The sequence below is a fragment of the Carettochelys insculpta genome, chromosome 15, assembly GCF_033958435.1.
Source record: "Carettochelys insculpta isolate YL-2023 chromosome 15, ASM3395843v1, whole genome shotgun sequence".
Taxonomy (NCBI): Eukaryota; Metazoa; Chordata; order Testudines; family Carettochelyidae; genus Carettochelys; species Carettochelys insculpta.
The window spans coordinates 37,631,424-37,653,584 of record NC_134151.1 but is presented as its reverse complement, the minus strand read 5'-3'; the positions used below and the strand labels follow the sequence as shown (position 1 = coordinate 37,653,584).

At 46.5% G+C, this 22,161-nt stretch overlaps 1 protein-coding gene and 1 long non-coding RNA gene across 9 annotated transcripts in view; one reads left to right on the top strand and one right to left on the bottom strand.

The window, feature by feature from the left end:
- The window catches only part of EBF1 (EBF transcription factor 1), a 354,735-nt gene extending 346,424 nt beyond the window's left edge, over nt 1-8,311 (top strand). For 4 of the 8 annotated variants that reach the window (XM_075010158.1, XM_075010157.1, XM_075010156.1 and 1 more), the window contains exon 17: nt 5,127-8,311. Coding sequence is in view for 4 of the 8 variants with exons in the window: in XM_075010162.1 (XP_074866263.1) it covers nt 5,127-5,158 (32 nt within the window). In the remaining 4 variants the exon portion in view is untranslated. The remainder of the gene's footprint in view (nt 1-5,126) is intronic. The other 4 variants (XM_075010162.1, XM_075010161.1, XM_075010160.1 and 1 more) reach the window with 1 other exon arrangement.
- Nucleotides 8,312-20,084: 11,773 nt separating this feature from the next.
- LOC142021389 (uncharacterized) overlaps nt 20,085-22,161 on the bottom strand; it is a 341,329-nt gene continuing 339,252 nt past the window's right edge. The window contains exon 3 of the long non-coding RNA XR_012647669.1: nt 20,085-20,498. This is a non-coding gene — a long non-coding RNA (uncharacterized LOC142021389). The remainder of the gene's footprint in view (nt 20,499-22,161) is intronic.

Genomic DNA, 22,161 nt, shown 5'->3' with positions numbered 1-22,161 from the left:
TCTCGGAATGGTCTATTCAAAACATGTGTAATGCCCTCAAGAATCTACCTGTCATGGCTCAGCTTCTGTCCTTCCGGAGGAGAGGGAGCTGGCCTCACAATCAGAGCTGAGAAGGCATCATTCACAAAATGAAATCGAAATGCATGTGGAGTGGAAAGAATTCATTCATAAAAACCAGCGTCTATTGTGACTAAAGATAAGCATTGCATTCAGTGTGCTTTAGACTGGTAAATTGGAGGGATAAATCCTTATGCTGAAACAAGTTGTTAGAAAGCTAGAACAGATGAATTAGAAGCTTGTTGTGAGGTGTCAGTCAAACCCCTCATTTAACACATTAGAAACAAAACACAGCCAGGTTTTTAATTGACAGCTAAACCTTGGCTCACAGAACATGTGCTGTTTTTAAGAATCTGACTCTGCCAGCATGATACAGATTTGAACAGCGTTTGTTTGCAGTGGCTTCACCGAGAACTATTTAGCCTTGTGAACAAAAATTGGAAACCAATAGTTGGCTCACATGGGTTTTTGAGTGTTTGTGTTTCCTTCTCTCCCCTGGTGTTGTAGTGAGGAAAGAGAGTGAGCAGCAGGAGGGTTTTTTGAAATCATTGTTTTCCACTTCATCACCCATGGACTTCCAGATTTCCCATTCTGCATGATGAAAAGCAATTATGGAATGAGTTGAGAGCACTGTTCGCAGTTGGGGATTGCTGATTGTCTCATCGTTAAGTCACATCCAGAAAACACAACGCTCTGAGTGTTTCCCCTAATTATTATTTACCAATTCAGTTGCATAATAGGAATAAGACACCAAGAGAAACAGTTTCTTTGAAGGGCACCTCTGAACTTCTTGGTGAGTTAAAGACACTTGGCCTTATGACGCCACCGCAGGCAGACAACAAAACACTCTGAAATGAATTGCTTGTTGTCTTGTTGCTTAAGTAAACAACCATGTATTTGTTGTGGGCTTCTGGTTACACCAGAAACCAGTCATGTTTTGCTTATGTAGCTCAGATCTCCACAGAAGTCACTGGAACAGCAGCCATGCTGATCTGTTATTCTCTTCGCCATGCAGTATTGTAAAATTCCAAATGCATTACTCCTGTGATTTGTGAACAGCAGATACAAATGAGCATGGGAATGGGAGTTGATCTTTTCCCTCTTCTTTTAGAGGAGGTCTGATCTCATACCTGCACCATTGCCTTCTGCGCTCTCCTGTTCCAGAATTACTGCCCAGCTGCAGCAGAGCAAATTTGCATGGCTTTGTAGAGAAGGCACTTAGAGAACAAAAGTCACATGGTCTAAACGAGGGCCTGGCAGACTGGAAATGCCAGGGCTTTTAGGCAGAAAAGATGTCATTTTCTCCATTAGATTTGTAATTTAATTCAGAATTTCAGAGCTTCTCAATAACAGCAAGTATAGTGATGCCTTGAAAAATCTACTTACATGGTGGACTTTTATGTCATTCCACTTCCACTGGCACCAGGTGCTTCTCTTGCATTTATCTGTGGGGAAATGTAACAGTCCCAGAGTAAGGAGTTGCCATTCCTTGCATAAGGCTTAGCTGTGACGTTCCCAAAGTCTCCACTAGGGGCCTGCACAGAGGGGTGCTGTCTCAGGAGATGACTTGACTTGGAGAGATGTAATTTTGTCTTTGGTTTCCTCTCTTGATCCTGCACCTGGCACAGATTGCTTACCCTTCTGCATCAGCTCAGCTGTACTGACTAAAATTTTTTGGGCGGGGGGGTAGTCAAGACACCCGCCCCCCACATTCCTTTCGACTTTCTCCCACCCCCATAGGAAGTGACTTCCATGAAAGCTGTTCTCACCCCTGCATTTAGCTGAGCCAAGAGGACCTCACAGCCCCTTCTTGATTCCCACCAATGTGCTCAAGACACAGGACCTTCATTCATAAATTTCCAAGGGCTTCACACAGGTGGTAAATGTAATTGCTCCCATACATTCAGGTGGGGAAACTGAGGCATGGAGCAGAACTGACTTGCCCAAAGTCACCAGCCACTAGAACACAGGTCTTCTAAGTCCCAGTCCAGTGATTCACACTAATCCCAAATATCTGCATCTAGGGTGAATCATAGCCTCACTTTTAACCAGGGCACCATTTTCAACTACCTGGGTGAGAGGGAATCGGAATTCCCTAGAGTTTCCTCAGACCCAACAAATGTCAGAGACACCACAAGAGGCTTGCTGGTAGAGATGGCTGCCGGGCAGAGCCTTCATCTCCCTCTTCTGCACAGAGGCAGCATGATCTTTGCTGGCTCCCTAAACTGAAAGGAGAGGATGGGATGATGGGTTCTGTCCTTATGAGGACCAAAAGTACATAGCATCTTTCCTCACTGACTGATTTTTGGATGCATCTCATCCTCTTAGAGAGCTGGAAACACCATGAAGTTCCCTTTATGCAGCTGTCAACACATTGTTCCCTGGGGAGCAATTTTTCCTGACCCCCAGTAGGAATGCGAATATGGGAGGTTAGCCCCCAAACCAACAGATTTACACACATTGTATGTCTCCACTCCACCAATTTTAACTTTAGTATAGCTGCCCCTGTGCTGGTGGGAGGAGGATGCAGGTCAGCCTGGCCTGAGCCCGCTCCTTCTTGAGTACAGGTCTTCAGTTCTATGGTGGGGCTTCTTGGAGAGTGACAGAAGCTAGTCACATTGCTTATGGTGCTCGCAGACTACCCAGCTGAGCATGGTATAAGAACCTGCATAGAATAGAAAGGGATCCTTTTTTGTCACTGGAGCCTTTGGGTATTACCAGACTAGGAAACAATCTCTGCCTTAATCTTTAACTCTGCTCCACAACATCCCGTCTCTCCGAGATCCAACTGCAGCGCAAACTTGGTGTTCTTTCTTTAGCGTCATCCCTACTTTTCTGAACGTTGGGTGAAACTCCAGTAGCTTGTTTGGGCAATCCTAAAAAAGGAAGTCCCATAAAACTGCCCCTGATCTAGCACAGCCCCTTACTGAAATGTCTAGAGCTGTCAGGCTTTGTGAAAACAGCTGGGTGAGATACTCCGAGAACAGAAGTGCAAGTAGAATATTGGAGCATGTCACCTCTTAGGATCTCAAATAACAAACACAGATGTGTTTTTGGATTTTTGACACCTTCTAGCATTTTATTCCATTTAATCAGGGCAGATTACTTGAGCCGTTTTCCTTGTGCAGATTTAGACTTGTATTGCACACATGGTGACGTTTGTGAAGAAAACACTTCCTATCCTCCCCACGCCCCCACTCCCAAATCTTCAAGTCTTTCACTTTGGTTTGGTTCTTATCAAATAATCTGCAGCTGTAATAAAAGCACAGTAAAATAGAACCAGTCACAGGACCAAGTTCTTCTCTAAGCCATCATTTGCCCGGACATCTGAGACTGCAACTCTGGTGCTTAAATCATGCTCCCATGAAGTGCAGCCAGCCTGAAGTCTAACAGACATTTTATATCCTCTTGCAAATAACCACACTACTTACATTTCAAAGATGCAGACCTGTTACAACAGCCACCAGGAACCTATGTGCACTAACCCTTGTAATGATGTTTACTTGCAGTAAGCTGGGAAGCTTGTCTCTGTCACCAACAGATGTTGGGGCCAATAAAAGACATTCTCTGTCACCTTAGTTCTCCGATATCCAGAGACCCACACAGCTGCCACATTGTATGCTTGCAGTATACCCATTCAGCCGCTAGACATGCCCTTGTTCTGCACACGTTATAGATGGTGTGTGGTCCCTTGTAAACAAAGAGAGACAAAGGTGGCTGTGTAACCCTGAGGATGTTGTTGGTTTTTTTTGGTGGCTGTTTTCTTTAGAAGAGTTTTTAAAAGACTATGATTCTGTATACAGATCTGATACAGTTGAAAGAGTTTGAAGTGGGAGTCCTGACAGAAAAGAAGAAAGTACATACAGGAAGAAAGCTACAGTAAAATGACCAATCTACCTAGACAAACAAAAAAGACAAAGTTCCGAATTGAGACTAAAGCTCTACTCTTAATTCACCCCAATAGTGAAGAGGCCGCTAAAGTTTTGGTGAGCCCACAAGTTGCCAGGATGTTGAGCCCCCACATAAACAAAATCAAAAACTGACAAACCGAGGTTAAGGATTAATTCTAGCTGAAACTTGGAGATTTCTTCTGTGGGGGCTTAAGTTGCTCTCAGGGCTGCTGGCTACATCTGCACAACTGTCAGGAGTGTCAAGATCCCACAGGTAAATGAATCAATGTGTGGAGTACAGGTGGGCACTGTGTCAGCCCTGGTTGGCTAATCTTCGCCGACCCATCTGCAGAGCTGGGGCAACTGAATAAAATTGTCCTATTGGAAAAAATCCATCATCTCAGCTGGCTCTCATTAGTTAAGTGATACGATGTAAGACTTTGATTTCCCCATAGGCTCAACTGCTGTTCCGATTTGCAAGGATCCCAATCAGCCTTTTGATCAGATGTTTCAGCCCCGGAGCATTCATTCTTAGAATTGGCTGTGTTTGTATCAAGGCATACCAGTCTGCTGTAAACTCTTCCACAAAACAGTGACGTATCCTCAGCCCAGCCCAGAAACACTGACTGACTGGTTTAGCCATTTGATCTTCAGCAATTTGGACACCAAACTGGTATAGCTGGGAAAGCTGGCTAAGAAAAGAATCCAGTGTTAGCATACCTCAGGCCACAGACTGTGGCTTTTGTATACACTGCTGGCAGACGTGTTGGTAGCTGTAGGCACACACATGGAACGAATGTCTGTTCTTAAACTAAGACCACGTGGAAATTCTCACGGTTGAAGCCTCCTCAGCTTTGCCAGCAGTGACCAGACTCTGCATCTGAGACCCGAAAAGGGGTCAAGTCTGAGATCAGATACTGTGCTAAATTTACACTAGAAAAATGTCATTGACATCAGCAGTTACACCTGATTTACACCAGTCCATGAAATCAGAATCAGACCTTTTATGTCTAACGCATATGCTGTTTGTTTGATGCTTGTGTATGAATTCAACTCCCAATACAGACCGAATATGACTGGTAATGTAGTGTGGGAGGGCGGTGTTTGGATTAGCAGTTGTGACGCAAAGGAATCACTTTTTTTTTCTTTTTTACCCTCTCTCTCCCCTCCTTTTGACAGCTATATCTGGCATGATCGTTCCTCCCATGTGAAAGGATTGCCTTGGAGAATTTTATTGAAGAGGTTGAATTCTGCTTCAGAAGGAAATCTGAAACAAGTCCCAGAGTGGAACTTTTTACTCAGGCCTTTTTAAAAGAATAAAATAAAATAAAATAAAGAGGAATCTTAAAATAACTGCAGATTTTTAAACAAAACCAAAATCACCATCCTTGCAAATACTGAAATTAGCAAAGAATCTGCAATTGCAAGGTGCTGATTTGAGGTGTCCATCCCAAGTATTTGGGAGATCTATTTATTCTGTGTTGAGAAAGAAAATTCACTTATTTCTTTTTTGTTTGTTTTATTTTTTAAAGCTTGATTTAACTCAACAGCCATTTGTCTTTTAGAAATCAGACAGTTCTGCAAGGGACACTAGAGACAAAGCTTCATGTTTTTAATTTATGACCCTTTTCTAAAGCTGTGTAAAGAGAAATGAAGAGGTAACATTAACAAACAAGTCAGTAAGGGACAGAATAGAAGTGCCAGTTTGATTTTTTTTGGAAGAATAATGGCCATTTAATTAAGAGTCAGTCGGCTAGTATGTGTTGCTTATCCAGGGATGGTTTGCTATTCCCATACATTTTTCTTCCTCTAATTAAATAGATACCACTCATTAAAAAGCTGTTCTTTTAAAACAGGGAGAGAATTTGTAACCTCTGTTTTTAATATCAGACTAAACAATTCTGTAAATAATTGTGATGAGAAAAGTTGGTGAAGATATAGCTAAGGACATCAATAACATAAGCTAATGTCTTTAAGTCTGAAACCCAGTGCCTCTGGATATAATGCTAAAACTGCAGAATTAGACTAGCATGGCTCTCTATTTAGCTTATATCAGAACCTTTCCAAATGAGTGGCCTCCCTTGAGTTTAGTTTAAATGGAGCTGTGCGTACAGATCTCCTTTGGATTGTGTGTTGCTGTCTAAAGGCACGGCCTCAAGCCATTATTACATGTTGGGTGTTATCATAAATTTTCCTCCTCACTTTAATCTATTTGTTTCTATGGGACAGAAGCAGAATTAACTCATTTGCAGTTCTGCATTCTCAATGATCTAGAAGCACACACGTTTTTTTGTCAGCCTCCTTCTAGGATTGTTGTTGTATCAGCCAAACCTCTCAGTCTGTAGCATAATATATTAAGCAACAGGTAACAGGTTTTGAATAGTAAGCGGAAGCATAAATTTGAGTTTGCAAGTAGGTGGGATGGGGAGGGGCCATGAGGTAGATTTCAAACCAAAACCGTAGGTTCTGTTTGATGGGGATTTGCTATCATTATCTGGGAAGCATTCTTAAAACTATTAGTTGAAGAGGCAGCAAAGCTCTGAGGATGCATTACCTGATATTTTTTCTTTGCTGTTGTGTTTTGTATGTAGTTATAAATACTGTAGATTTTTTGTGATTTTTTGCCAAAGTTGTTGTTCTATTTATACATTTTAATGTCTTAAGACAAATTTTCAATGTCACAAAAAATTACTGCATATTTTGCAAAAAGAGCTCACTACCTTTAGCTTGCACATACTTGCAAAATTAATTGAAGGGGGAAATTTTTGTTTGTTTTGGGTTTTTTTGTTTTGTTTGTTTTAATGGGGATTTTGTAAAATATCCATATAAATAATGTATTTATCTTTGGAATTTGTACATTGCTTTCCTCGTCCCCCATCCCCAGTTTATTTTATTGTGTATGTTTGCTATGTGAAAAGTGCTGATTTGTTTGGTCACTCACCGTTGTATTAGCTGTTTAAATGTGATTTGAAAACTTTTCATTTATAGGGATTTTTTTAAGATTGTTTTAAACCATGCTTCCATTTTTTTATTTCCACCTAAAAGCCATTGTCTATTTTTGTATTATTTGTAAGTTAAGAAGTTTTTTCCAATATATGGCAAAAAGTAGCATATTATTCTTGTAGCATTTAGTTATGTAGATTTTAAAGAAGTATCCTTTGCTTTTGAGGCTTAACAAAAAAAAATAATGCTGTTTTACTCTATTAATATGCATGGGATCTCTCCTCTTCGGAGTGACGCATTTTTGTGCATTAAATATGGGGAGAAACTTCATAGAACTCATTGAAAATACTTTCTTTCTTAAGTCTGCTTGTATATTTCTCTGTCTTTCACATAAATATAAACCAGCAGATTGGATGCCTTAACAATGCAAATCATATTCATTTCACTTGTACATTGTACTGTGCACCAGAACTGTCAATCATCACTAACATTCTAAGAAAAAAAAAAAGGAATTGAAAAGCACAAAAGAACTGTTTTTGTTACCTTAAGACAATGTAACTTTTTTCTAGTAGAGCGAAAAATCATTTCCAACAATGCTGCAACTGTGCATGCTTCCTGTATGAATCTTGCAATGGTTTTCACGAGAAAGTCATGGTGTGATCTTTCGCGGGGGTGAGGGGAGGAAAAAAAGAATTTTTTCATGGTGCGCAAATAAAAGAACAAAAACTGGAAAATGTGAGAGACATCGATGTATTGCTTCTCTGCACTCCAGATGATTATTCTAATTCACGTAGTAACCAACAGCACGGCAATGTGATCAAATTTAAAGCCATGTTTTGTCCAGTGACACCCTTGATTGGTCTGGTAGAACTCCCATTCTGAGTTGTAGTTAGCCATGTACATTCATAGATCTTTACTTCAGAGTCCAAAATCCTTCAACAATGTATTTTGTTGCACCTGTTTAAAGTGATTGGACGAAAGGAAATTCATGAGAATCTTCCTGCAAAGGACCCCTCTGGCCCTGACAAAGTAAAACACGGCACTCCTTATAGAATATGGCTTTAAGTGAAACCATTCAGATTTCAGTTTTAAAAGGCAAAGCGACACAATGACTGGATTGCATAAAATATGCCTATTTCCTCACAATTGTACTAGGATGCAGCTAAAATGAAGTCATCTCTGAAACTACTAACCTTTCACCTTCTTATCTAAATCTTTTTGAATAGACACACACACTGTACAGTTCTATTGTTAGAGAAACTAACTACTGTAGAGATTGTTATAATTTTTTTGCAGAAATTCAAGCTGTAAAAACTTTTCAACTTTCACAATATTTAATTAAAGTTACTTCCTGTCTGTGACTAGAGCCCCTGGTTGTGACTTTATTTATCTGCTTCTGCTGCTCAACGGACCAGGATAACTATAAAGTGGAAGCCAGAAAGTCCTGGACTGCCCTTCTCAAATCACAGAGCAGCAGATAGCCCATGAAAATCTACTTTTTCATGAACTCTTATCATGAAATTCATCTCGTCCGGCATTAAAACTCCTCTAATACTGATTCCAGTTAACTTTTACTTATTTTATAAGGAAGCATTTGTTGTTACATTTACATCATAGTATTACAATAAGGCCTCAAAGACTGATTCCAGCTGTGTATTGTACAGTGACAAGAACAGCTAGAATCAGGCCTTGCTGGCTCAATACCTAAGGCTGACGAAGGGTGGGAGAAGGGCAGCATCATCCCCATATTACAGCTGAGAGCCTGAGATATTAAAGATTTGAACCTGTGGTCACTGAAGTCCATGGCATACCATGCATCGAGTTCAGTGGTGCAAGATCATGCCATAAGCGACTTTCTCAATACCCCGCTGGAAGTCTGTTGCACAGGCAAAAACTGAACTCAGGTGTTCTGAGTTGCAGTCCACTGCCTTAAACACAAGAACAGAGAGAAGCTCTTTCCAGAGCGATGTCATTGGGCTTCTGTAAGGAGTTCCCACTTTGCCACTCTTCATATTAAGCATCACCTCCCAGGTAGGTGTGAGGTATTCCATTCCAAGGAGTTATCCCCTCCCCTTCTTCCTCTGCTCTATCACAACACAGGAAAGAGGGAAGTGGTGAGTAGCCCATCTGTCAGTCATTGGTGCACCTGCACCCAAGTCTATGCTCTTAGAGACAACTCCCAGCTGGGGAGGAGCTCCGAGTAGATGCCCAGGGGGACCTTGCTACCCCTATGGTTCTGTGATTCCAAAGAGAAATCTGTGCCTTTTCTCACACAGGAACCCAAAGCCTGGTGTAAATGGGTTAGCAACAAACCCCAGTTTGCTCCCAACTGTGTCAGTACGAGTCGAGCCAGGCTGCAAAAACTACAGCCTTTCAGGGACTAGTTAACAGACACAAAGCTGCTGATGCCTGCTTGACACCCACCATGCAGGGAAGGCAGGCAGAGGCTATTTTCCCAGGGACGTCATCACTTCTTGTTTTTGGCACAAAAACAAAACCAGACACCGGTTGCGGTAGGACAAAAAGAATAAGATACCATATACAAAACCAAAGCTCCAAGAACACTAAAGTTGCAGAAGCAAAGCTGCTTTCATAAGGCCAGTCTTAAAAGATCCTGCTCAGCCTTTGTCTGTCAGCTATCACCAGCAACACAAGACACGTGCCCCCATCATCTGGGAAATCTGTGACAGAGTGAGGGTCAGAATCCTTTGGTTCCAGTGCAAGTAGTTGAAGGCTGGCAAAGTCACAGACAACTGGAAGGCAGAAGCAAATGGAAGAGCTGACATTGAAAGAGAGGAGTTCTTAATTTTAACTTTAGCAGAATGCTGCTCTGCTATACCAGTAGAAGGTGTTAGACAAGGCTCACTACAGTCACTGCCTGCTATGCCTAGGCTGCCTGCTAGAGATTTTTTATTTGCCCATAGCTGGTTTGCTGGCCAAGCTGCAGTTACTTACCAGTGGTTTAAAGGCACTGAGCCCTGGCGCTGATGTGCATGGGCCTAATGCCTCCAAAAAGCAAGCCCAGTCTGTACATGGCCCATGAGTGGATCGAGTGTGGGCATTCCACCAGTCATGTTACACAACCTGTCTGCAAGCACCAAAGCCAGGCCCCATCCTTGCCTGGCTGACCCTCTCCCTGCACCCCCCGCCGTAATGTGTTTAGTGGATAGTTATTTTTAGCCAATGCTGAAGACTGGTATCATGAACCCACAAACTGCAGGGCCCTACATGCTAATTAAGCCTGGCTACGAATCCATGTGCTCCAGCCAAACTCCAATATCCACCGTGAACTGTGACCTCAGCTAGGCCACGATGTACTGTCTAGTCCCCCCCCGCGCCCCCCCGGCCCCCGACACCTCCGTAACTGGAAAATCTAAAATGTGGTGTGTGTGTACTAAATGAAAAGAGAGAGTGTGGGCGTGAGTGTGAGCAGGGAATTTATGCACCGAGTTCAGTGTTCAGGAGATCAAGGATAGGAAATGGGGGTGTGGGGGGGGCGGGGCTGGTGATGTTGTGTAAACGGATCAGTCCTTAGCTTTTCAGTGATTTGTGTTTTGCTTTCATGAAAGCTTTTGTGGTGGTGGGTCCCCCTGGCTCTTTAACCGCTAATGGTGCTGTCCCACACAACAGATGTCCCGCATAGGCCTGCGACGCCCCCCCCCCCCCACACACACACCATTTCTCTGCTTCTGCTCAGCCTCTGTAGCTAATGGCTCCAGCCTCAGGTCCCTGGTCCTGCCTCACACCTGTGCCCTCACAGTGCTTAGCAACCCATGAAATCGCTTTGCACCACATCATTGGCCTTCAAGTCACTTGTGGCACCTCTGGACCACAGCAGCAGTGCCCCTTAACACACTTTGGCCTGTGTTCTTTATGCTGTGTGTATATATGTTGTGCAACAGGGTAGAGGATTTAGGGGCGGGGACAGAGGCCTCACCTGGACCAGCAAGCATGGCTCAATGGGGGAAGTGGGCTGTGGCATTAGGTTCCCTCACCCCACTGAGCTAGGCAAGGGGGTTGTGGTGGGGGTTTGCGACAGAGACAAAAGGATGGTCTAGTGGTTAGGGTAGCAGTCTGGCTTTCAGGTGCCCCAGTGTCAAGTCCCAGCTCTACCACAGTCTTCCTGTGCCAAACATTTGGGAGCTTTATAGCCCAGTTCCACACCTGCAAGCTGTAGATAATGGCCTCCTGCCTCACATGGCTGGTTTGAGCGCCAATGCACTCAGACACAAAGATGGTTAGTTGCTTCAGTAATGGGGGCTATTACCTACCTAGGGATCTGGCCCAGTCCTAGCACTAAACTCTCTGCCTTTCCTCGCATGCTACCCCCTAAACTAACCCTGTTGTCACGTGCTTGGCAACAAACCTGAGTTTGCTCCCATCTGTGTCAAAACTAACCTAACCAGGTTGCAAATGATGGTGGTTTACCAGAGGCCTCTAACCCAGGGGAAGGACTGCAATTCTACTGGGCTCAGCTTGCTTTGCCTAGACTAGCAGTGGAGGTTGGGGGTCAACCTCTCCCCTGTGTACACATGGGCTAAGACCTGTCTGCTCTGATTTAGCTGGAACGTGGCTCAGTGTTAAGGGTATTTAACCCTTGTCTTGGTCAAGCCCAGGCCTGAGGTATGCAAGTTGTGAGGGCATTGCTGGCACCATCCCTCACCACAGACACAAAGCAGACCCGCATCAGGGCCAGGCAGCCTCTGACCTTGTCTGATTCTGTCATCCTTAGTCACATTGAGTAATACTTTACTCATGTGAGAGTTTCCATGGACTTCAATGCAGGGGTCGTAATATCAAACACTGAAGCCAGCTAACACTGTGCTGGGACACATATTACAGAAGCTGATATTGTCCTTACTCATCTGACTGACGGCATGGAGCTAAAGACGCTGGTCATCACTTGTCTGAGCAGGAGGAAGGTGATGGTAGCTTTGTCTGTGGCAAGGGTGAGGCTGATTCTGGAATACTGTGTCCAGCTGTGATGCCTGCACGCTAAAACCCAGTATCGCCAACTTGCTGGACAGGACTCAGCTACGAGCTGCCAGAATCAGGGCTGAAAAATCTGCCTTGTAGCAAGAGCCCTAAATTCAGTCCATTTAGCTTACTGAAGAAAAAGTTTAGAAGCAATTTTATAGGGCTCTATAAGGGCTGACACAAAGAGTTGTTTGAGACCAGTTGTTTCTCAAGCTACAAGACAGTGGCCAACCAGGAGCCAATAGCTCTTGGTAGATGTTAGAAAACTTTCAGTTGGCAATAAGATGCAGTTTTTAACAGGGAGGGCAATTAACCATGAGGCTGACCTTAGGAAATGGGGGTGTGGGGGGGCGGGGCCTGCCAGCCAGGGGGTCTCACTTTTCAATTCAGATGGAATTGGGCTGGCTCAGTAGTGGTGACTTACACTCTAGGATAGCAGTTCCTGACACTGCATGACGGTCTATGTTCTGCTTATTACAACATGGCAGAGCCTATAATCCCAGTAGTTACATCAGGCCTTATACAGCTATGGAGAGTTTAACTTCTCCAGTCAGTTCAATGCCTTGTTGACACTAATGACGGACCTGTCACCATTGTACGTGAAGAATCCTAGATTAGGGTTCAATGAGACCTCAAGAGGGTACCCAGGCCAAGCTCTTACTCAGAGCAAGACTAACCCCCCACCTAAATGAGCCCAGCCAGGGCTTTGTCAAGCTGAGCAGCACTGAGGTGTCTGGGCAAACTCACTAGTGCCCGCTTCGCCAGCCAATGAAGCTCCAAGCTCTACCCTGCATTGGAGACACCTGGAGCGTGGAGCTGGGGGCAGAAAACCCAGGTGATGCTGGCCTCCCAGCAGAGGCGGCAGGATGTGGTGCATGAGCCACTGCTGTTCTTCCCCACGTGCTGCCCAGGACCAGGAGGCAAGCAAACGCCCATCACTGCCATGGTCACTTTCTGGTATCTCTTCAGGTCTCACATAGCCAGACTGGCACATGCAGCCCCCCTCCTGGCTGGTGGCTTCTCTGCTTAGCGCAACACAACGGGTGGCCAGTGGGGGCCAGCATGGACAGTTCTGACCTAGGCTTAGTTAAGAACAGGTTGCGCATGACTCTCCCTGCCCCTAAAGGCACGCAGTCGGACTCAAGGAGGCAGAGTTTATTCGTAGTCCAGCTTTAGAGCTGGGGCAAACAGGCACAAAAAGAGGGCATACTCCCCAACTTTGGACAGGGACAGAAGGGCGGAGTAAACCCACAGCTCCTGACTCCTAGGCCAGTCTCTTGATAAGACCACCCTTCTTCCTCAGTCTGCTTCAAAATGAGCCTGTATGGCCCCTTTGCATGTCACGTGGAACATGGTGTTAGGGAGACACCTTTATTTTGGTGTTGAGGCCACACCGCAGGAGCTGAGGCACACGAATGGGACACAGGAAGGGTGTGTGAGTATCAACCTGCAAAAACCCCAGCAATCCAAACTTGCTGGGCCTTGGGCTGATGCCAGCCTTCCAACTCCGGAGCACGCTGGCTCAGCAGGCACCCTCAGGCAGCTGGGGAAGCCATGCCCTGCTCCTTGTGCCAGCCAGGCACGTGTTGCCATCCCTGACCATGAATGCTGCCCTACTGCCAGTGCCTTTGATTTCCCGCCAACCTCTGCTGCATCTCAGCTTCTCCAGAGGTTTCCATATTTATATTAGGGTGGAAAAGCAGTTGCCAAGATTGGAAATATTTTGTTACCTTTTTTTTTTTAACTTAAGCACACTGCGTTTTTATCTGTGCTCTCTGGAGACATGTGCTGCAGTGGGACTGATTTTATCCACTTACTCAAAGCACTTTAGTTCAATAATGAGCACAGAACTTCTACATAATATATTAGGCAGTGCTGATTTCCCAAGGTTTGTAGCCCTCAAGCTCCCCAAGCATTTAAAAGGCGGCAGTTTTGAGCTTGTGCTACACTATTCAACAGTGGGGCTTTAACACTGATAGCTAGTCTGACAGCATTCTGCCCAGGAAAATGGCTCTGGTTGCTGCTGAGCTGACAGCAGAGAGGGACCCAGTTCCGGATAGTGCTGTGGGTCACTGCGGCATTAACGCCACCAGCGGCTGGTGAAAGAGCCCAGCTTCTGAGCGTCACCAGAACTCTTCTGTGGCTTGATTTGCTCGCCTGGGGGGGGACCTCCTCAGCACCAGCCCTGTTCAATGACATGGGCCAGAGGGACAAACTGCTGGGGGCTCAGTGCACTGCCCAAGCTGCACCAGGTTTGACAGACTGCAGCAGTGTCTGCTGTGGCCAGAGGGGCTGGCCAGCTGCAGTGAGCTGCCTATGACTGGCTTGTGCCAGCAGGGACAGGTTTGCGGGGCTCTGCCTCAGGCACAGCGTCAGTGAGTGTAGACAAGTCAGGCTGTGTGCCGGGGCCTTAGATGCAGGTCCCAGGAGCCCGGGACGGAGGGACGGAGGGCAGCAGCATGCTGAGGTTTGAAGTGATTCATACAGCTACTTGCATCACCCCATTATAACCATTGATCCAACACCCATTGATGGGCCCCTCCCCCAGTCATGTCCCAGCACCCAGGTGCAGCCCAGGACTGTGTGTTTACATAGCCCTGCCAGCTGGGGTGTGCCAGCACCCATACGGTGCAGTCGCCGCCATTGCGTAACGGGCATTTGCGCTGGCTGGACGGATCTATCAAAAGCTCCCTAGACGTCTGACACCCCCCACCCACCATGGTGGACTGTGGCCAGGGCCTCTCCCTTTCGTCAACCCACCCCCAATGGGGCTGCCTCCCCCAAGGCCTTGAACGTGCACCTTCACCCCATGCAGAGTCCTCCCCCACCTCTTACCACACCAGGAGTGCCGTTCCCTCTGTCCCGTGGGCTCCATCCACCCACTAAGAGCCCCCTGGGCCAGCCAGGGGGTGGGGGTAACTGCAGCGTAGCCTTCAACTTGCTAACTGGAAACTGAGATTGCTGTAAAATTCTCTCTCCCACCATCCCAGTAGCCAAAGCCTCCATGCCCTACCCCAGTCCCTGCGCCAGGAGGGCAGGCTGGGCACCATGGAGGGAGAGAGAGAGAGACAGAGAGAGAGAGAGAGACAGAGACAGAGTGTGTGTGTGTGTGTGTGTGTGTGTCCCCATCCACACTGCCCCTTCTGGGGGAAGCCTCTCTGCAGCCTACTCAGTCAAAGGCCTGGGACAGCAGGGCCAGGCCACAGTGCCCCCTTCTCCTGGCCTTGGCAGAAGCTGCTGCGGAGGGGGCAGTGGGAGGATAAACCCCAGCATTGGCCCTGGGTCTGGAGCCATTCTCGCTGCCTGCTGTGACCTGGGCCATGGGGTGGGGTGTAAGGGGTGCAAGGGGCTTTGCTGGTCTGGGGGGGGGCCATTGGGGGGTCAGAAAGTAGCAAATGTATCACAGGGCCACAGCTGGGGAGATGGGGTGGCCATGGGTACAGCAGAGGCAGGACCCCTGAGGAAAGAACAGAAAACGGGGGGACACTTGGTGGAGGTGGCAGAACAGAGCCGGGCCTACAGCTGGCAGGCATGGGGCCAGCCTCACCCTCACTCACACTTGCTCTGGCTCAGGGCCCTAAGAAACCTTTATCCACCTCTGGCCCTGATGTGCGGCACCCCAGCACCCCCCCCCCAAATGCTGAGCAGCTCAGGGCCAAACCCAGAGCTACACCCAGCATGAGCCTCGCTGTACGGGTGACACCAGAGCCCTCTACAAAACTAGCCATGCCACGGGCCACGCCCACCGGCATCAGAGCGTCAGGCTCACACTCTGCCTACCCCATCCCCATACGCTCACTGATTGCGCCCAGTGATGTTGAATCCAAACCCGCAGGCCCGCGCCTCTGCCAAAATGGCCCCCAGAGACTGGGAGCAGGTACCTGAGATACCTCCCACCCCCAGTCATGGGCCATCAGCCACAGAGGGCAAGGGAAAAAGAAAAGGGGATGGGGTTGTGAGGCAGAAGGCAGCATGTATGTGAGACTGTGAGGATGGGAAAGAGCCAGGTGGGCCTGGCAGAAGGGCAGGAGAGTGCATGGCAGCTCACTCACCTCGGGGCTAGGCTGGACTGCCCACAGCAGCCAGGTGAGGCTTGCTCATGGGACCCTGCCCTGGCCCACTCATGGGCTGGGGCAGTTTTCTGAATGTCCCAGCTCCTGGCATCATGAATCCAAGAGGCCTCCATGTTCATGTAAATAAAGAAGTTCCAAGCCATCAGGGCTGCAAAGGGAAGCTTCAAAAGAGCTTAAACAATCCAACCACCCTGGTGCAGATGCCAAAGAGCTGTCATATGCACCCTGCTGGTCAGGCAATGCGTGCCACACATGACTCCACCCTCTATGTCTAAGCTACACAAGGTGTGAGTCCATTATTGTTCCCAGCTACAGGGCTTGGTGCCTTAGCTTACGCATTAGTTTGGTCTCAGCTTCAGTGGCACCTTGTGGCAATAAGTTCCACAGGCTGATTGGAGCTTTTTACCTGTCCACAAGGCATTATAGGTTATGATAAGGAATTAAAACAGCTGTTGTCTAATTTGGACAGCTTTTCAGGGAGGAAGGTCTAGATAAACGGAATGGCCCAGCCTTTGACAACAGTCAAACCCTCTGGAAGTTCTGCATGGCGAGAAGTACAGCTGAGTTACCTTGCACTGATTTGATTAAAAAACTTTGGAGGGGGAAAAAACCATGCAAGTCTTTATACCATGGTGCTTGTTTGCCTGATTAACTTTATAATTAGTTAATGCAGGGAAGTAGAAGCACAGTAACATTTATGTGCAAAGGGCCGTTTTGACAATTACTCCTTACACCTTTCAGTTTGCATTCAAAACTCCCCACCCAATGGAATACTAGGAAAGGTACTCAAGAAATACCACTTAATGCTTCCGCCTGCTCTTACTGTAGAGCAGGTGATGAGTGGCCATACTGTCACCTCCTAAAGCCTTCTGCGCAATTAATTCATCCTCTGGCAATATTGCGGGTTTCAGGCAGTTGCATCGAGCCCCCACTTGCAGGTCAACTTACAGTTTCCGGAAGGATCCAGGGGGCTGGGGTATGTTGTGCTTCTCTAATCACAGCCCTTGTGCTGAGGCAGCACATCCTTGCTACAGGTGGCTTGGCAAAGACACAGTGACATTTAGACCAACAGGTGCAGGCAAGCAGGAGTCAGCATGCGGTGCCGCATCCTGCTTTAGAATCACGGCTAGGCCCACGCTGTTTTAAACCCTCCTGATCAGCTGTAACAACACGCAATGTTTATTTTGTTTCAGCAATCACTCTCATTTGTCAGGTGTGTTTTGATGCACAGCAGGTGTCGGCTAATGTGTTAAGGACTAAACAGAAAATTGACAGGGTGAGACACCCATTAGCTAATGGCTTACTGCGCAAAAGGGACGCCGTTTAACCCTGGTGCACTTAGCCCACGAATGGGAGGAATGATAAAAGACTATATGCTTACACTCCATTTTCACTTCATGGACCCAGGGGAAGAGCGCTTAAACTTGAATGCTGCTCTGCTGATAGACAGGTGAGTGAGCATGGCTATGATTATGTAATCACATAGCTTTGAGACTATCATCTATATAGCATGCCCATGCAAACCTAAACATGCTTGACCAGCTTTGCTGTGCGGCTGTCATTGGAACGGGCTAGGGGTGTGGAAGGGGTTAAGCAGGATAAAATTTTAGCAAAAGAGCAAATTCCCACAGTCTGCCTCCATAAAGCATATACCGACTCTCCAGCCACAGGGACTGATACATGAACGTCAAGTACCCGGAATACACCTTTGTAAATGAACAACATACTGTGTTTTACTTGTTCCCACACCGAATTTAATCAGCTGTTTCAGATGGATTGGCTCATTAGCACTGGAGCATTGCAATCACTTTCCCCCTTCTAAATCCCATGATTTTATTGGCCTGTTAACAGTTTGCTTTGTTGTCAGTGGGAACAGGGAAGGATTCCAAATCAGTGATGATATTATCCTACAGGTACCCAGCAGCATGACTAAGTGAGACAATAAAATAAAGGGTGTGCATTCTACGTTCTTTCGCCTTTTACATCACAGTTTATGTTTCCTTTCAAATACAAATATACAGGTCTGCCCAGGCTGAGCCAGGCTTTGAAATGAGATTGTTACAAAGACTGACTATAGAAGGCCATCTTTGCAATTCAGGACTTGCCTTCCTGCACGGGAGGGAATCACACTTGCTCTCAATGCTCACCTAAGCCCTCAAGAACAACTCTATGATACCGGCTTTTAAACATGCCCCAAATCAAAAGGTGTCATATGGAAAGGGTCTCCAACACACATGTGCGCTCAACTTTAATGCCGGGGGCGGGGAGCGCCGCAGATGTCTAAGGGATGGCTCTGGGGCTTGAAGTTAGTCTGGGGAGGGTAAAATTTGGTGCTGTGGCTCTAAGGATATTCCTACACTGTGCACTATGCCCAGGCTGGAGGAGTTGATGTGCCCAAGCCTGTACTTGAGCTTCCAGACCTTGTAAACCTGGGTTGACAAATGCCCGATCAGGGCCACACAGCTCCATTACTGCATGCCCATACTGCACTACACAGCCTTTCTGCCATGGGTCTGTGGCTTGATCTGGGTCCACGCTGCAAACTGCCCACCCTTCGGCCTGTCCCCCAGTGGGCTTAGACTTTGTCCCCACTCCCGCCAGGGTCCCAGGACTGGGTCCTGAGTGCTCGCTGACCTACGTCAGCCTAATCTGTGTGTAAACAGAAGTGGGATTAGGGTTCCGAGCCCTGCTGCGTGTGTGGTGTAGAGCTGCTTGATTGGTGCATCTATCATGCATTAAAACATCCCTCTGGGGCAGTGACTCTTTGACCATGAGTCATAGGACTAAACGTAGGAATGCTTAGGCAGGAGCATGGGCTTGAAGATCCTTCAAGAACCACCTCTCACAACTAGGAGGGGTTTTAGGTGCCTAATTCCCTTAGCCACTTCTCCCCTCCCCCCAACCAAACTCCCCACCCTCAACCATACTGTAGGGGTGAAATCTGGGCTCTATTGCAACAATGGCAAAACTCCTGCTGATGTCAATGGAGACAGAATTGCAACTTAGGTCACCTAAACTGCATATGGAACAAAACAAAGAATATACACAATGGAAAGGGAATGGTAGTGCTGGTCAGGAAGCCAAACTAAAGATACTGACCTACAATCAAATACAAGGAACATATCAGCTACAACTTCCAGCTACAACCTCTGGGCATGGGAGAGTCTAACTTATCTGGAGCACATCAGCACTTATCTAAGCAGCTCACCAACTCAGCAACTGGTTGGTTTGCTCCTGGACAATGCTTTACCTGAGCTTCTAGGTCACCAGGGTATCTATTTAATTCAGATTCTTCATTGTTCTTCTGCTGTACTGCTGAGGTTAATGTACAGCACATGTCAGTTGTAACAGTAGCAACCTCCCTAGCAGTGGTTCCCATCTGGCAGGTTCACTCTATGGAAAGCAGTGTGACAGAGCAGAAGGAGATTTTATACTCTAAAATCGCCTTCCCCTGTGATAGGGAATCTTGTCCACTACTTCAGTGCACACTTGGCTGAGCAGTGCAAAGGGCTGCCTGATGCTTTTTTAAAAAAGTGTTTGTGTTTCCACCATCACATCTCCTCCAGCATTGTCTCTGCAGGCAGAGGTAGGCATGCTTCACCTGGGACCTACCAGAGATCCTCTCGGTCCTTCTCATTTCTATCACCATATTAAATAAGGCACAACATGCATCAGACTTCCTCAGCATAGCTGAGTTGCATTATCTATAGTTTCATGGTGTGATGAACTTAAAGGTCTGTGATTTTTTTTTCTGATGCTGTCTGCTGGTGGCAAACCCTTGAAATTGACCTTATACTCAGTCTCGGGCGCAAGAGCTGTCACAAACAGATATACTTTGAGGCTGTGGTGAAAAAAAATCAGTAATTTATGCAAATTATAAAACTGATTAACATAAAACTTCTACTTGTAATAGTGGGGTTACTGAAGAGAGTTGATAGGTAAAATGATCTCCTTAGTGATAATTAACTTTGATCTCTGAAATAACTGTTAACTTTAGTAAAAGAGAGAGAGAACCAAATGACATTTGCATCATGGCACCTGTAAAAAGGCAGAACACCAACTTTAGTTGCAGACTACTCAATAAACCCTGTTCTCAAAGTGAATATACTGAGTTAAAAAGCAAAAATGACAAGATTCACAGAGGCCTGTTAGGTTTGTTCTTGCTGCATTTGCAAATTCCCATGCACTGAAATAAGAAATTATATATGCTGATAGAAATGTATACATACATGAAACCAATATGATTTGTCAACCTGTGGAACTCCTTGCCCAAGGAGGCTGTGAAGGCCAGGACTCTATTAGGGTTTAAAAAAGAGCTTGATAAATTTTTGCAGGTTAGGTCCATAAATGGCTATTAGCCAGGGATAAAGTATGGTGCCCTGGCCTTCAGAACAACGGCAGGAGATGTTTGGCTGGAGATAAATCACTTGATCATTGTCTTCTGTTCTCCTTCTCTGGGGCACCTGGCATTGGCCACCGTCGGCAGATGGGATGCTGGGCTGGATGGACCTTTGGTCTGACCCAGTATGGCCATTCTTATGTTCTTATGTTCTTATGTCTACAACAAAATAATAAAATATATTGTTAATGACTTTTCTAAAAGACCTAACCGCATGGCTATGACATAAGTAAACATTATCCCTATCAGCATGTGTGATGGGGTTCAGGGGTCCCCAAGCACTGCACCCTGTCCGCAGGCAGGAGTGACTTTCACTCAGCAGGTAGAAGAGGAAGTTTATTAGGCGACAGAGGCCCAGTTTCTCACAGAAGAGTCAGTGCAGCAATCAGAGACAGTCATTCCAACCCATCCTGGGGAGAGGAGCCCAAGGGGTGCCCCTCTGGGGTGTAGCTTCTCCCCCACGCCAGGCTGTCTGCCTTCCAGCTCCCTCTCCCCCCAGCTTCTAACTGCCGCCTCCAACTCAAACCCCGCTCGGCTCCTCCCTCCTCTTTGTCCAGGGCAGAGGTGTTACCTGCCAGCCTAGGTTACAGCTCCAGGGGTCATCCTTAGCCACTGGGAGCTGCTCTGCCTGTCTCACACACATCCAGCCTGAGTCTCACACACGCACACCCCCGACTCCATCACAGCTTGTAACTGGGAAAGAGAGCATTTAAGAGACTTATCCAAGGTCACATGATGACCTGTGTCAGAGCCCATAGATTATACACTGAATGTTGTTCTTTCTCCCTACTGAAGGTAAACAGAGTTCCCAAGAAAAATGTAAGGAGGGCCCAATGGTTAAGCATAAGCGGTTCACACATGTTGTAGGAGGTCACTTTAAAAGAAGTGGGAAATGAACATAAAGTGGGCAATTATCTTCTCTGCAGGCATAGAACAACAGAGCATTAACAGGCAGCAGGATGTGATACAAACTGTTGTAATAGACAAGAACACAAAACGAAGTCTGTGGTTCAGCAGAATGTTGTTTAAGTTCCTAGGCTCCTCTTTCGATGGTACTGAGCAGGTTTCTTTTGAGACTGAAGACTGGGAGGTCAGCTGTGGTGTGATCGCTCTGTGAAAAAGGTATGACCACAGGTGATAGGGTGTTTCCCCCTCCTTAGGGACAGGTTGGTGGTTTACAATAGGTGGAGTTGTTAGTCAGGACGCCTGACACATCCCTATTGTAAGGCCCTGTTTTCAGTTGCTGAGTGCACTGGCTTTGATCCAAACAAGAATATTCTGCCACCGTGCTCCATTCAGTAAAATATTCAAAAATGTTTCTTATTTCTTCCACCCAGGAAAGAAAAAAATCAGAAACCTTAAAAGTTGCCGTGAAATGGAATCATAATTCTCCAGATTGCTCTAAGAAGAGGGTTGAAGTGGGACTAGCCAAGGGTTGGGGGCATAACCAGATTGATTAAAAAGCCAAAGGACGGAGACTGGGAGCCAGAGGGAATAGAGGCAGGAAAAGAGACAGACTGAATGAGAAGCCATGAGGGAAGGAACTGGGACTGGCTGGGCAAAGAGACCCACATTTGGGGAGCCAGGTTGGGCTCCAGAAATAGGGGACCCAGTCTGGGGAGGAAACATGCAGACTGTACTAATCAGACTGCTTTTTCCTCTGCCCCCTCAGTGCTTGGAGCCCGGATTCTTTATTTCTGCTCCTGGTGCCTCCATACAAGGTGACTCCTCTTTGCGCCTGGTAGGCTATCCCTTGGGAAAATAGCCATTTCTCCTACTCTGTTCACAGGGAACCCTGCACATAACACAACACATTAATATA